The sequence below is a fragment of the Ascaphus truei genome, chromosome 1 (assembly GCF_040206685.1).
Source record: "Ascaphus truei isolate aAscTru1 chromosome 1, aAscTru1.hap1, whole genome shotgun sequence".
In the NCBI taxonomy this organism is placed as follows: Eukaryota; Metazoa; Chordata; class Amphibia; order Anura; family Ascaphidae; genus Ascaphus; species Ascaphus truei.
In genome coordinates, this window is record NC_134483.1 from 369,929,856 (window position 1) to 369,944,922 (window position 15,067).

At 42.1% G+C, this 15,067-nt stretch overlaps 1 protein-coding gene across 3 annotated transcripts in view; it reads right to left on the reverse strand.

Moving 5' to 3' along the window:
• Positions 1-15,067, reverse strand: part of FAM149A (family with sequence similarity 149 member A) — a 126,961-nt gene that overhangs the window by 36,001 nt on the left and 75,893 nt on the right. The window contains exon 1 of one of the 3 annotated variants that reach the window (XM_075610123.1): positions 6,209-6,890. The exons of the other annotated variants lie outside the window; for them this stretch is intronic. Coding sequence (XP_075466238.1) covers positions 6,209-6,324 — 116 coding nt within the window. The 5' untranslated portion in view covers positions 6,325-6,890. Of the gene's footprint in view, positions 1-6,208; positions 6,891-15,067 lie in introns of those variants that run through there. 3 annotated transcript variants of the gene reach the window in all.

A 15,067-nucleotide genomic window follows, 5' to 3' on the forward strand; every position in this document is an offset into this window, starting at 1 on the left:
TTTGCCTCTCAGCCACTGCTCTATGTTTGGCATTGAGATGGGAACATTGTTCTGTGCGTTCATAACCCATTCAGAGTTTACATTTTGCCCTTGGTAGAGACTGACCCCTGTTAAATGTTCATTGTCAAAACTTAATAAACCGTGATTTGGGGTGATCACCTCATGATTTATCATTAACAATGAACATTTAACAGGTAGACGGTTGCTGGTAAGTTTACTGTACCTTAGTATTATGGAGTACATAGCTGCAGAATATGAGGATGTGACTTTACAAATAAGACACACACACACACACACACACACACACACACACACACACACACACACACACACACACACACACACACACACTGTATATATTAAAAACACAGAAGAGAGAAAGGCTAGTCCTCTAAAAGGAACCCTCTTAAGGACTAGTTTTTCTCTCTTCTGTGTTTTTTGTATTATATTAGCCCCTAGCATCCCCAGAGGATTTATTTATCTTCTTCCTGTTTTGTTTTTTTTTTACTTTACCTAACGTGTTAATGAGGTGATTTGATTACGGCACAATTGTGTGCGTTTGATTATATATATAATAAAGAAAGAATATCACTTGTGAGCACATTCACATGTCTTAGACAGATCTGCAACCCTGCCTTTCAACCATTATCACCTAGCATACAGTGCTCCCACTGCAGCAAGGGATTCTGGGAAATGACATGAAAATGAGCACACAATGTGTCACCTTTTGCCTGGAAAATCCATTCACATGAAGCCCATTTAAGCAAATGCATCACCGTTCACACCGCTTTTAAGCACAGAATGGGACTAGCAAAGCAAGTCAAACCACTCACAGACATGTTTCAACCTTGATGGGTATCATCAGTGTGAGGATGGTTTATACTAGCTTTGCATTATTTCTAGGCTTGGTAGATTTTTTATTTTTATATATATAGCCAAATCTATGTGAACAACTTATGCTGCTACATAGTTTTTGACAATTTCCGTGGTTAATCAATATATTCTTTTCAAAGCAAATAATAATAATTATATATATATATATATATATATATATATATATATATATATATATATATATATATATATGCACCTTAACCCTGGCTGTGCTCAAAGCTGTGACCATGCAGCAAGCTTAAGCCTATAGGGAACCATGTTAAAAATGGTTATTGAGGCAAAAAGTGACACTGTGTGCTCATTTGCATGTCATTTCCCAGAATCCCTTGCTGCAGTGGAAGTGCTGTATGCTGGGTGATGGGGAAAGGCGGGGTTGCAGACCTGCCTAAGACATGCAGATGAGCATACAGCTATATTTGCATATATATATTTGCATATATATATATATATATATATATATATATATATATATATATATATATATATATATATATATATATACACACATATATACACACACACACACACACACACACACACTGTAGCTTTTTTAGGCAATTAAACATTTGTATAATCTGTTTCAATTCACATAGACTTAAAGACACTGAAGAGGTCCATACTAGTACCCTAAGATGCAAACATTTGGCACATAATACACAGCTTTGCCTGTATTCTTATTTCCTTTTAAAGTTCCATAAAGGAGAGTTTAACAAAAGAAAGCATGAGAGGTTGGAAGTCCAATTTAATTATGAACCGTCAGTTAAGAGATAACTAAGGTGAATGTGTGCGGCTTCCTTTACAAACACAAGTCCGTGATATTGTAATCAACATATCCATAATGAATATTCAATGCGACCTGCACATGGGTTCAAAGTTCCACTGCTTCACAACCATACCTTAATAGAAGTCTGTCCTGTTGGAAACAGGACTTTGCAATTCATGCTACAAAATAATATCAGGTCGCCGAGCACAACCTCATTTGTCAATGTTTTACCCTTGTATAACCAGCTCATATTATCTATGATTGTTAAATATTCAGGTACGCCATAATTAGTTTTCTGTCTCTTGATAACAATATAGCAAACACTGCACAGTCCTAAAAGCAGCGCAATCAAGACATGCAAAGAAATGATTAAGAATGCTATTGGTTTCAAAGTGTCTAGAGATGTTAATAATATATAGAAGCTATATTCAGTTATTAATTAAGAAAGCAAGCACACCCGAGAATCAACAAAGGTGAGAATTGAAAAGGTGTAAAGTTGTCCAGATGTTGCACTCTGGTTTGTACAATAAAGTCATATTAAATGACACCGTAAGAATGAAATGTAATATTCAAGTGTGATGTAAAATGAATAGGAGTACATAAGAAGGATCTGTTTCTTGATGTAATCATTTAAGCAGCTGTTTGTACCACACCATCTTGAGAACATTTCAACCTAGCATCAAATAACCTTTGTCTAGTTCTGTCTTCTAAAGTCTTTAATATCTCTACCTTCTAATGTATAACATTTCTCATTAACCTCGCCTAACCATGTTTGATCCAGGTTGTTCAAATATCATAATAAGCACAATCCATTGCTACTATCCTCCTCCTCGCTTCAAAATTCAAGCTCATTATGTTATACAGTACATAAACCTTTAAAATGTGTAACAATTGAAGAGGAGGCATCACACTAAGAACACACGAGGATCTGTAGTCTAAATAGAAAGCGCTTTCTAATAATAATATACAGTAGGGTGCAACTAGGCAATAGGAGGCATAGCAGTCTTTACCTCCAAAGGCAATTAGAGTATAGAGCAGCACACTTCAACTGGTGGCCAGCAGGCCAAATGCCACCCGCGAAGGACCTTGATGTGGCCCTTGGACTCTCTGCTTGTGCTAATTTCATTCTTGATTCCTAGGCAGCTAAGTGCAGTTTTTTCACATTGAAACTCACGTGTCAGTTAAGCTAATGTAAATATATATGGAAAAGATTTTATAAAAGCTTGCAAAATGTTGACATATATAATGTTTGTCTTTAAAAGAGTATGTTGCACTGCTTCCTCTCCCCCCCCACCCCCCCTGGGAGATCTGCCATTGCTACCGCTGTGTGGTGCATGGACCTTTGTTGGTTTGCAGGAGAGCTGAGGGTCCGCGATGATGTGGGGACAACAGGTCAGGCTTTAGGTGTAGGATGCTCAGATCTTTCTCTGTAGTGCAAGTGCCTCCATCCGCCGCAGGCTCCAGGAGTGATGGAGGCAGTCCTCACGACAGAACCAGAATATACTCCCCCTGATTGACTGCAAACTCAGGCCAGGAGTATATTGAACAGAGGTCTCTTTATTTGGCATCCACTGTCGATAGCGATGTAGGTGTTACTATGCCCAGCCTAATTTCCTCTACTCGCTTGCGTAGGGCCTCAGCCGTCTCCTCTGGAGAGAATTCCCCTTCCTCCAACCAATGGTCTATGGTGGGTCCACCAACTAATAAGAACCTGGTTCTCTGCATGGTAGAAGCATACCCCTGGAACATGGGATCCCACCACGTAAGGGTCTTTCCCGGTGAATCTACCAGTTTAGTGCTACTGGATTGTTGCGACACTGAGGACCCTCTAAAAGATCTAAAGGAGCTGTGGGATCCGACAAGAGTCAGGTATTTCCCCCTCAGAATCATCAGACCAACCCTTATTGTCCCCAAAGTCACAGTCTCTTAGATCGGTAGAAAATGTCAGTGATGTGCTATAGCTTCTACTGCGTGAAGAGGCACCCTTTGGTTCAATAACTGTGGATGTATCACCGCTAGCGCGGCCAAGTGGACTAGGCCCGGTAGCGGTGAGGCACCCCTTACCTTTTCCAGGATTCTGCTGCGGCCTACAACGAGGAGGTGTCGGGCGTGCGAGCGTGACACACTTGTGGCGGCACCGGGTGTAGACCGACTGCGGTCTGGGAACAACTGCAGTATCTGGATCTCGTGAGATCTGATCTGGGTCCTGACGTCATCAGCACAGCGGCCGAGGCGACTGATGGGAGCAGTGCGGAAACCCTTCCTATGGAGTACCGGACTATCGTCTGCTGATCTCCAAAGGTACTTCACTCAGAGTCGAAGGGATCACCGTATTACCACAACCATGGACACTACATCTACACCAGAGGTAGCTAGTGGGGATATGCCACAAAACCAGGACAGTGTTCAGGACATTTGTGAGGCCTACTTCTCCTGTCCTTTCTATCTGTACCTCCACCAAGACCCTTGATACCATCTCAGCAAAGATCTTTAGGGACCGTTGGCCCTTCCGTAGGCCCTTCCCCGCTTCACCACCCTTTTGCAAGCTGTCGGTGGGCCTGTGAGGAAGGGCTTAGTCCTTCTCCTTAGTTCTCCGCTCTAACTATTTTCTTCAATTACTGTATGTATACCATTGATACTATGAATCTATGTTTTGCAAATATCTTAAGCTGTAATTTTTGCTATATTAATAATAATAATATCATGTTCTTGTATAGCACTGCTAGTTTTACAGAGACATTTTGCAGGCACAGGTCCCTGCCGCGTGGAGCTTACAATCTATTTTTTGGTGCCTGAGGCACAGAGAGATAAAGTAACTTGCCCACAGTCAGAAGGAGCTGACCTGGGAATTGAACCAGGGTCCCCTGCTTTAAACTCAGTGCCTGTCAGTGTCTTTACTCACTGAGCCACTACTTCTCCCTTGATTATTTACTATTTACTATTTACTATTTACTATTTACTATTTACTATTTACTATTAAAGGTGACATGTTTGAGAGCATTCATGGTGTGCACTGGCATCTTCTGTAAACAATTACACATTACCCTTTAAACTTCACCTGGTTATACCGAATAACTGTTAATGCCCTTAAACACAGTGCAAATCTACTTCACAGATAGGGGCTCTACTATTGGCTTATGCTGTGGAATAAAGAAGCACAAACACCTGGAAACAGTGAATTTATAGTGACTACTTTAAAATTATATTTTCTCACGGGACAAAATGCTCTTGGGGCCGAAATACATGGAAGTTACCCTGAAAAAGCTAAATTATACAGTGCAGTATTTTGATTTTCAGATTTGTTTAAAAAGTCACACAATGTTCACATACAAGTACATTCTAAAAAAAAATAAAAAAATCGAATTTTCTTTCAGTTACCAAAGCATGATAAGCAAGAAATCACAGTGCAAGAACAAGCCTTTGATATTGATCTCTGAAAGAAGATAGATTTACGATCTGACTGGTTGGTGTAAAAGACAGCTAATGACGGCTTACACCAGATTTGATTTTAAGCTCTTTGCCCAAATGTCATTATTGTTCTGCATGAATGCTGACTAATTGTTAGCACTGCTCTTCTTGTATGACGGTACAGTATCTACAGTAGTCATTATGCTTTTTTTGCAGTTGTAATGTTAGGGAAACAATAGCTGTCTTTTACACATACCGGCCTAAGATCAATGGCAAAGGCTTGTTGCTCTGTGATTTCTTGCCGATTTAAATTGCGCTTTGGTGACTGATACAAAATAAGATGTTTTATCTACATGTACTTATATGAGAACATTGTGTAAGTTTGTAAGAAAATCTGAGAATGAAGAGACTGCACTGTATCATTTAGCCTATATTGCAGCCCAGTTCATATTGTAACTTTTAATTACGTTTTCTTTCTGAAACGTGAATGCAGTTTATTACAAGGCACCCTTTAAATGTACATCCAAATTGCACAGTATTATGTTGAAAACCTTTATGGAGGGGAGAGGGGGGAAGGATATAGGGTCTATATTCAAATTGATAATATCTAACCCTGGCCTGGCTTGGCGTTGATCATCTAAACCAGGTTCCAGTGCAGCATACAATCTCGTACTGTAGCTGTGTATACTGTCACCAAGTCTAAAGGTAAATTATACATGTACAGTACAGTATCAAATAATTTCGTAAAAAAAACTACTTGTTTCTCCATGGTTGTTACACTGTGCTAGATAACATAATATGTGACACAGTGGATTATTTTGCATGATAAACTAAACAAAATACAGTAAATGTGAAAGTTGATGAAAAAATAATCTATACAATAATTATACGAGCATTAATAATTTCCAAGCTTCAGTCAACACCACACTTTCTTGGAGTAAATATTCCAATAAGCCAGCCTAATTATTCTCATTATACCTCATAGCATTTGATAGTTTCACCCACCAATCGTCCAAACTATGATTAAATAAATAATTGAGTAGAGAAAGATCCAATCTCAATGTCAAGATTTCGGAGTGACTGGCAGCAGAGAGGACCAAGGTCACCATGAGATGTGAGCAATCTGGTTGCAGAGTGACTCACCCTATAATGACCAGATCAGGGTCTGGGAGGGGATGATGTTGATGAGGATGCTGCCGCCGCTGCCGAGATGAGTGTTTCAGTCTGCAAGACGCTGAAGTCTGAGCAGCTATATGCATTGATGGAGGCAAGTAACAGCCCAGTCAGCACAACAGGTTTGAGATCTCCAACCCAGCTGCTCATCTCTCTGTGGTTGCAGCAGTAAATGCACCTCAGATCCCAGGCAAGCACTGTCTGCCTCTGCTCACTGCCACAGGATTTAGGCGTCGGCTCCATGCAGGGCTTGAGTCTACTGTACACCAGGCTGTTTGGTGTTAGGGGGGGGAAATGGCATGTAATGCAAATTATCCTGCGGCAAGGAAGAGGTTAATTAACCCTGCCATGGCTGCTGCACCGGTCCTGTAAAGAAGTGGGAGGTGGTCTGCTGCAGATGCAAGTGCTGCGAGGTTAAATATTTCGATTACACATGTAGTGAGTGGTTAGTGATCATTACTGTATAATAATGCATGGTGGGCTTCCTGGTTTATCTGCCCTCTTGTTTCCAGTATGTGGGCTGTGTACACCCGGGACTCTGCTTAGCTGCTGCAGAGAGGGGCAAGGTCTTTATAGAAAACCTCACCCAACAGTACCTTTCGCAGCAGTTCAGGAATACCACAAGCTTGTTTTTCTGATTTCTTTTTCAGTGATCCCACCCCTTCATCTGTGATTTGTAGCCCAGCCCATTTCCATGTATAAAAGAGGCAGGCAAGAATTACGTGTAATATGCTGAGATGGGGATTGCTGTAAAGAGCAGGACTGGATCACTCTGTTAATGGCAGATTGAAGGTGGCTGGCAATGTAGGGGAAATGTTGAGATTCTTGTTGATACAGATCTCTCTAGTCAAGGTGAAGGCAGTGATAAGGATGATGTTCATGACAGGAGTGACGATTTTCAGGGAAAATATCTGATCTGCACAAGGGTCACCAATGAAAGATTCAACATAAAAAGGTCTCCCATAAAAGAAAAAGTAATACTGTTGAAAAGATCCTATAGATTTGACATCATTAAAAGATTGAACGGTCATAGATGCTGATGTATATGGATTATGTTACACATATTATTGGGTAGCTATGTCTGCAGTGACTTCCTCATGGGGATTAACCTTATTGTTTGTCAGAGGAGGGATTTTGTTTTGCCAAGTTTGATAAAAATGAGTGCGGGTTGAGAAATAAAACTGAAAACAGGATTTCACACAAAATGTCATCCTCACTCCAAAAATTGTCTAATCAAAACTTCCAACAGTTGTAGATTACATCGTGTTATGTTCCTGCCTGTGGGAAATACAATTACATTTGAGCTGCCAGTCAAGCTAACATTGTATGGCTTAAATTTTAATTTTGTGCATTTACACATGCACATACTTTTCAATTCCACGATACGTGAAAATAATAGAAGCTATGTTTGTTATTTGCCCCACCAAAAAGGCCAAACAAAGCTTTATCAATTTGCTGAAATTTTTTTCTTGATAAATGTACATGTCAAAACTTTACAAAAATTTGTTTGACTAGTTGTTGCATTTCATAGCCCAAATTTCAGACACCTTGCTAACTTTTAAATTGTTACTTGGATAGAGTTGCCTTTTAAATTTACATGAAAAATACACCTGTGAGATTTCTAAAGCTCTGTACAATCTGTTTAATTTATGAAGAACCCTTCACATCATAAACTGAACAAATCTACACGTGCCTTTTGCAAAAAGCAGTTTATTTTTAACTCATCGCTTGTCTATAATGTGTTTTCTCCAAGTCTATACATTTTTATTTTTTTATGGCTCATAAAATAACATGAAGTGTACTGTGCTCTCCTGGATTCAGGTGACTGAGACAAAACATCAGATACTATAAATATAATCCTTAAAGCTGCAGTTCAGTCTTTTTTTTTTTATTCAATAGTTTCATGTGGGCAATCTCTAATTACCTAAAAAACTGTGTAGCTGCCGGTCAATTCGTTCTCCATGTATTGATCGGCGAAATTTGGCGACATCTTTAGATATGGCATATGTTTTTCATCTGCTTCTGTCAGTCAGTGGAAGCTCATGAATATTCATGAGCACTCCTGCACTGACATGTGCAAGAGGGAGGGCAGGGCTCACAAAGGGGTGTGCCAGGGCTTGTGACAGGACATAAAGGGGCAGTGCCTTAGAAAATGGCTGTTAAAATAGAATACAAGAAAATTGGTATTTCAAAGTTGTTGTTTTTTAAAACAGAAAATGCTAAAAGTATTTTTTCTTACTACAGAACTGATTTATTAAAAAAAAACACATACAGGATATTGACTGAACTGCAGCTTTAAGTAAAAAAAAAATGGCACAACATTGTTACATATCCTTGGTTGTCATATGAAATGCACTAATAATAGGTTTTATTGTATAGCACTGACAGTGTATGCAGCAGTGTACATAGAATGTTTGCAGGAACAAGTCACTGCCCTGCAGAGTTTATAATCAATTATTTTGGTGCCTGAGGACTAAGGAGATAAAGTAACATGCCCAAGGTAATGTAGCCCCAACCCCCCGTTTACCTCCGTGGTGGGTGCGGGAAAGGGAGGATGGCTGCAGAATGACCTGGCTAGGTGGAGGCTGCTCCAGGGAGGCTGCGGGCAGTAGCAATAGTGCTCCGGAGCTCCGTGGTGCACCGAGCAAGCGGGGGCCACCATCTTGTGCGCATGCGCGTCTTACTAGAGCCAATGCGCATGCACAGAGAACCAGAGAGATTGCGGTGGTCATTAACAATGCTCCGCAGGGGACTATATGTCCCAGAAGCCCATGGGGCTGCTACACACATGGGCAGCAAGAGCCAATAGTGCCCATAGAATCACGGCCAGCCAAAAAGGATACTTTTTGGCGCGCTGAGGAGCACGCCAGTCGGAGCAGGGACAGCAAGGGGTAAGGTAGTGTCTGGGTGCAGGTGGTTCCCAGACTAGGCCAGATTCCCCCCAGGTCCCAGCTAAGCCCCGACTCACCTCAGCTTGTGGGTGCTGCAGGAAAAGCCCGTAGATAGGACTCTTCCCCATTAGCATTCAGCTAGTTAGCATTAGCACACCGATAACAGATGCCACGCGGTGTGTGCGGCCTGCGGTCTGGGACCAGACCCCAGGCATTTCTAAGAGACCCTTGAAAAGGGACACACTCCAATGGGAGCTCCCTCAGAGGTGCGCCAGACACACCAAGAGCAGCGGCTTCGTTAAGACATCCGTTGTGGGATCAAACAAATCCTTTGTCAGCGTTACCTGGTGCAGGAATGCCCAGGGAGCTAGCTACAAGTGCACCAACGGCCACATACACAGGGTTAGCGCTACTCCTCACACATTTTGGGATGGGCCTGTCTTGTGGACACGGGTGTTTAGGTGCCCAGGGCACCCTCATAACTTTGGGGGAACCTCACGGGGTGTGGAAAAGGTGGTGGGCTTACACTGTGGAGGTACTGTGTGGGTATGGCCTTGCATGGCCTTGTTGTTATATAGTATTTTGTTTATATGTCAGTAAATATGTTGTTATATTCTTTGTGGGTTTACCGACTATTGGTTCCTGTGTGGGGTTATCCTACTATGTTAGGATCTCTCTCAGGTGGAGGCTCTGTATACCAACAAAAGTGATCACGCCAGGCTTCCAGCAGTGGAGGATCAGGCCTCCTGAATGCCACTCAGGTAATGGCAGCACAGGTAGTTTCTGTAGACATGGGCAAAAGGGGACTACAGTCACAAGGAGCTCTCATAGGGCGTTGAACCAGTGCCTTTACTCACAGAGTCAGGTGCCTTTACTCACTGAGAACATACCTGTAGGCCGGGATCCATGAAGCTGAGATGTGGGACATGGCGTGGTAACTACAATGGACTTTAATAGCAGTTACCGCCGCATCGAGCTGGAGGTCCCGCATCGCGGCTTCATGACTCCCGGCCAATATGTGTTGCCCTCAATTAGAGCTAAAGTTAAAAATGCAAAATGTTTACAAGCACAACGTGCTTCAAAATTTATAATGCACAGCTGTTAAGGGTCCCCCACTCTGGTGCGTGAGACGGCCTGATACCTGCAGGAGACCCCTCTTCGCCTCCGGAGCAGGGGGACTGTGTCTGCAGAGGAAAGGCGGGAGCGCCTGCCAGGGCGGGGCCTGTTATGTCAGGAGTGGGTTAATGAAGTGTGAAGGGTGTAATAGTGTATGTGAGTTGGGTAATCACACAAAGGGTAGGGTAATGATTTGGGTGGCAGGATAATGATGTAAGAAGACAAGGTAAAGGACTGTGGCCCAGATCCACAGAGCTGTGTTAATTCCGGGCTCATAACATCTTGTTTCAATCTATAACAGATGTTATGCTCTTTCAGGTTAATGCAAATCCCCTAACATAATATGCAAACACGACAGCCGTTGGTTATCCCATTTGCATAGACTTCATGTTTTGTCTAAGTTTTATTATGGTTTAGGGTAGGAGGTTAATCGAAAGGGTTTTCGTGGTTAGGGTAGGGGATTACTTTTAGGGGTTTTAGGGTAAGGCACTTACCTTTAGTGGCAAAGAGGCCAGCGGCGACAGCTTCCGGGAGGTGGGGGTCGCAGCGAACCAGCCGCGACCAGATGTCCTAGACTGGGGCTATCAAAATGGCAATTTTAAATGTAATGTGGGCCAATAGGAAGCTGTATCGTCATCCCTTGCGGCTTCCTATTGGCCCACGTGACGCAGATCATTTAAACAGCAGAGATACCGGCACCCCAATGTACTGTAAGTATCTCGGAATACGTGGGGGCCCCTGGAGCTGAAATTGAACTAAATGATGCGTTAACATAAGTTGGCACATCGTTAAGTCAATACCAGAGCTCTGGATCTGAACCTAATGCTTTAAGGCTCATGCACATTGCGTGACACATCAGGACTGTATTATCTAAAATTAGAACACATATGAATAACTGCTCACATGATTAAAGAAGAGGACTGTTACATGTTTGATTTCTGATTTAAAGCAACAATCCTTCTGGTTTTTTTTTCTCCTCCAGAGCTACAGTACAGTATACCACACTATTGTCCACTTTGGGGTTTCCTCCCTGGTTCCCAAGATAGTTACCAGGTTTAAAGGAGCAATCCAAGCCATTTTTCTCCTTCATTTTTAAACACAAATTTGAAACCGGGGGTCTCTGGAGCTGAACCCCATTAATTTCATATCCGGTAACCCCCTTCCTTCCAGAGATACTTACCTTCGAAAGGGCAGCCGGTATCTCTCTGCAGTTATCAACTCCCTCGTCACATGGACCAATAGGGAGCCACACCTGGGGACGTCACAACTTCCTATTGCCCACAGGGCCGGGAGCTTTGAAAAGCAGCCATCTAGGGAACCCTGGAGCGACTACCGGCACACACTATGGAGGGAAGTACCTCTGGAAGCAGGGAGTCCCCGGAGCTGATATGGGGTTCAGCTCTGGAGACACCCTGCTAAAATCCTGTACTAAAAAAAATGAAGAAAAAAACAGGCTTGAAGTGTGCCTCATTAAAGCTCCCTTCTGGCAAAACCTCATGGCTGCAAAATCTTGCGGGGTCCACAGGCCACGAAGAAGCCACAACATCATCGGTTGCAGCTTCTCATGGTCCCGCCATTTAAAAGCCTTTAATTATTATTATTTTATCAAGTAATTTCACTGGTAAGTATCTCGGAAAATGGAATGATGAGGTTCAGCCCCGGAGGACCATTCTCATTTTCAACACAAAAAGGTGGTTGGTTTAACGCTAGTGTCAAAAAATAGATACACGGGCATCATTTATCAAACTCTCCCATCTTCCCAAATGGGGTAAAACTAAAAACACTGCACCAGATTTAACAAAGAAGAATCTAATAATAATAGTAGGTTTTTTTTGTTTTCTTGTATTTGAATGTTTTTCCTTAGTAAATTTGGTGCAGTTGTTTGCCCCAGTTTTGCAGCCAGGAGACTTTGATATGTAGATCCCACAGAGACATAAGGGCCTGTTCTAGTAGCTTCGATAAGTGAGTTATCGACAGTTTTGAGCACTTCTCGAGTGAGTTTGCAAGTGTAGCTATTCTGATAGCTCCGATAACATGCCAAACTTGCACGAGACCTACTTCTTCCCGCTAACACTCCCGCTCAGACTAACCGAGCGGGAGCTCAAAAAAAGCTCCAACTCGTATTTTTTTTATCAAGCTATTCTGGTACCTCCGAGATTCACATCGCGGCTGCAACTCGGACTTTCTCATCTCGCCATCAGAAGGGATGAGATCCACTAAGGTAATAAATACATTTTATTACAGGTATGTGGTGCCGTATCTCTGCAAAGTTTAAATGTGCCGGTCCCGTGACGCAGGATCTTTAAACAATGCAGGGAGATACCAGCACCCTATGCCGGGGCCTGTAACTCGGGAAGCAGGGGGTCCCAGAGACTGAAATTAATGCGGTTCAGCCCCGGGGACGCCCTGCTTTAATACTGTATTATTATTAGTGCGATCGGTATGGGATGCTCCTACTTCAGGGTTTCTGACTTGCGATATTTCTTTCTGAATATCATGATAACACATGTCAGACCGTTCGATTTGGCAGTGATTTTATTGAAGCTACTAGGATAGGCCCAGTAGACAGACAGACAGACAGAGGGTATCATCTTCCTCAATGTCACTGGAACTAAATAACAGCATGGTGCGGCTTTCTTCAAACACTGATGTAATCCTCGATTACACCATCGCCAGTGATGATGCAGAAAGTGTCAGGAGATCATACTGTATCTAAGGAAAAAATTACTTGGATAAACTGTAGTTTTCTCAGGGGAGGATGGTAGAGATGTGAGAGAGCACAAAACATCTGTGCTTATTTTTCCTCTTTCCAAGCTGCTGCAACTTTTTTTTAGTTTCATTTCAAATAATTTTATTTGTAAATCAGATAAAAAAAAAAAAAAGAAAAAGCAAACACAACTCTTCATTTTAAAGCTCTACCGCCCACAGTTGCTATGCGGTGCTATTCCTTTATGTTTTAGACACCTTCAGGTGCTTAAACACCACTTGGCTCATTCCTTTGAATGGGCTGTAAGGTGGCTTCTGGCGCTGGAAGGTGTTTTATGGCATAGCATTGCTTAGTAAATATGGGCCTACATGTTTATTTAGCATGTGGCACTTCAGTCTACTCTTTAAAAGGGAACTGAAAAAGTGATCAGTTCCTATATTTAAAGATCAACCAGAAGAGGTGTTTGTCATTTTGCAGTTCTAAATCATAACAAAAAACTGTATAGTTAAGTTACGTCTTAAAGTATAGTCCAGTAACACCTACAGCAAAATAAAAGGCACATACAGTAGGCACACTATTAAAATGATTTGTTTTACAGCACTAGCAATAGGTAAAATAAATCTGTACTTGCATTAAAGAAGACAAAGATGATTTCTCAATACCAAGCAGTTCTGCAACAGAAATATATACAAAATATGCAACACGAAAAATGTGAAAAAAATGTTTTTGACCAAACTGTTTTTTAAATGGGTGGTTTTTTTTTGTTTGTTTTTTATGATTTATTATGTGAGGCGGTAAAACTTGGCATACCTGTATAACATTATTGATTTTTTTCCCCTGTAATTTATGTGAGATGTATTAGAGGCTTGTAGAATTAAAGAAACATATACATTCACTAGTGTTCAAATAACAAATACTCAAATATACTAGTGTTCAAATAACAAATACACAAATATTCTACAGATAATGTACATCCAGTTAATGATGCTGTGTCAAATGTAATAAAGCCGCTTTCTATTACTGCTTTCTATTAACAGACATTTATTTAGGTGTCAAGTCAAAACAAAGGATCACTTACATTTGCAAAAGGAGCAGAGTTTGCTTGCATAATTTTTTTTAATCTAAAAACCTCTTGGAATCCAACAACAGCCGTGCAGTAACACTGACCCGATGTAAACATAATGCAGCATATTCTTCATAGTGTTGATGTATTGCTTAGTATGTCCATGTATTCAATGGCCTGCTTCCTTACTACTCAATAGAGTTATCTATGTAATGGTGTTTCCCCCACCCGATTGCAGATAGGGGCCATTGCAGGGTGTGTGGTGCATATACCTGCTGGCAACAGGAGGGCTGAGTCATCTGCTGATGGTAGTGGGGAACAGGAACAGGCTTCTGGGGTTCATACCCCACATATCTCCTTAGCAGTGCAGAGCCTCCATCTACCGGGGACTCCAGGAACTGAAGGTGATTTCCCACGGTAAAACTATTACCTCTCCCCCCAGTAAGGTCACGCACCAGGCAGGAGGTATATTGCAAAACAGGAACGGCACGGCTTTATTACTACACTCTGCAGTAACAGTTACTCAGCCGTCTTCTGCCGGATACAGTCTCAGATCAGCTATCACTGAAGATGGTCCCTGGACCGTCACTACAGGCCAAGGGCAACCGCAGCCATCCTAGCAGTGGCAGAGGTTTGGTACACACTCAATCTTCCCCGGAGGGAAGAGCACATGGGAAGGCCCCAATCTCAGGCTCCCAATGTGTGACATGCCTTCCTCAGAGGGGAAGGAACCACCACTAACTTTTGGGCGGTCCTGCCCTTAAGTACAACCAGAAGGCGGACACCCCATTGTCCCAGCTACAACAGGATGTGCCACCCTCTGCTGTCACTCAAGTGCAGTACCAAAAAGGTGAGGGGAAATCTCCATACCAACCTGATAATACCAGGATTTACTGCCAGCCCAAAGGCAGAATAGTAGTCAGGGATGACCCTGCTACATCTATTTAAAGTTCAAAAAATCCAATTGTGAGTAATCTGACCAACTGTGTATTCCTCAAGTAAAAAGTGAATAAGTAAGCTGTCTTATCTGTTTCCCAAATAAAAGGTGATTC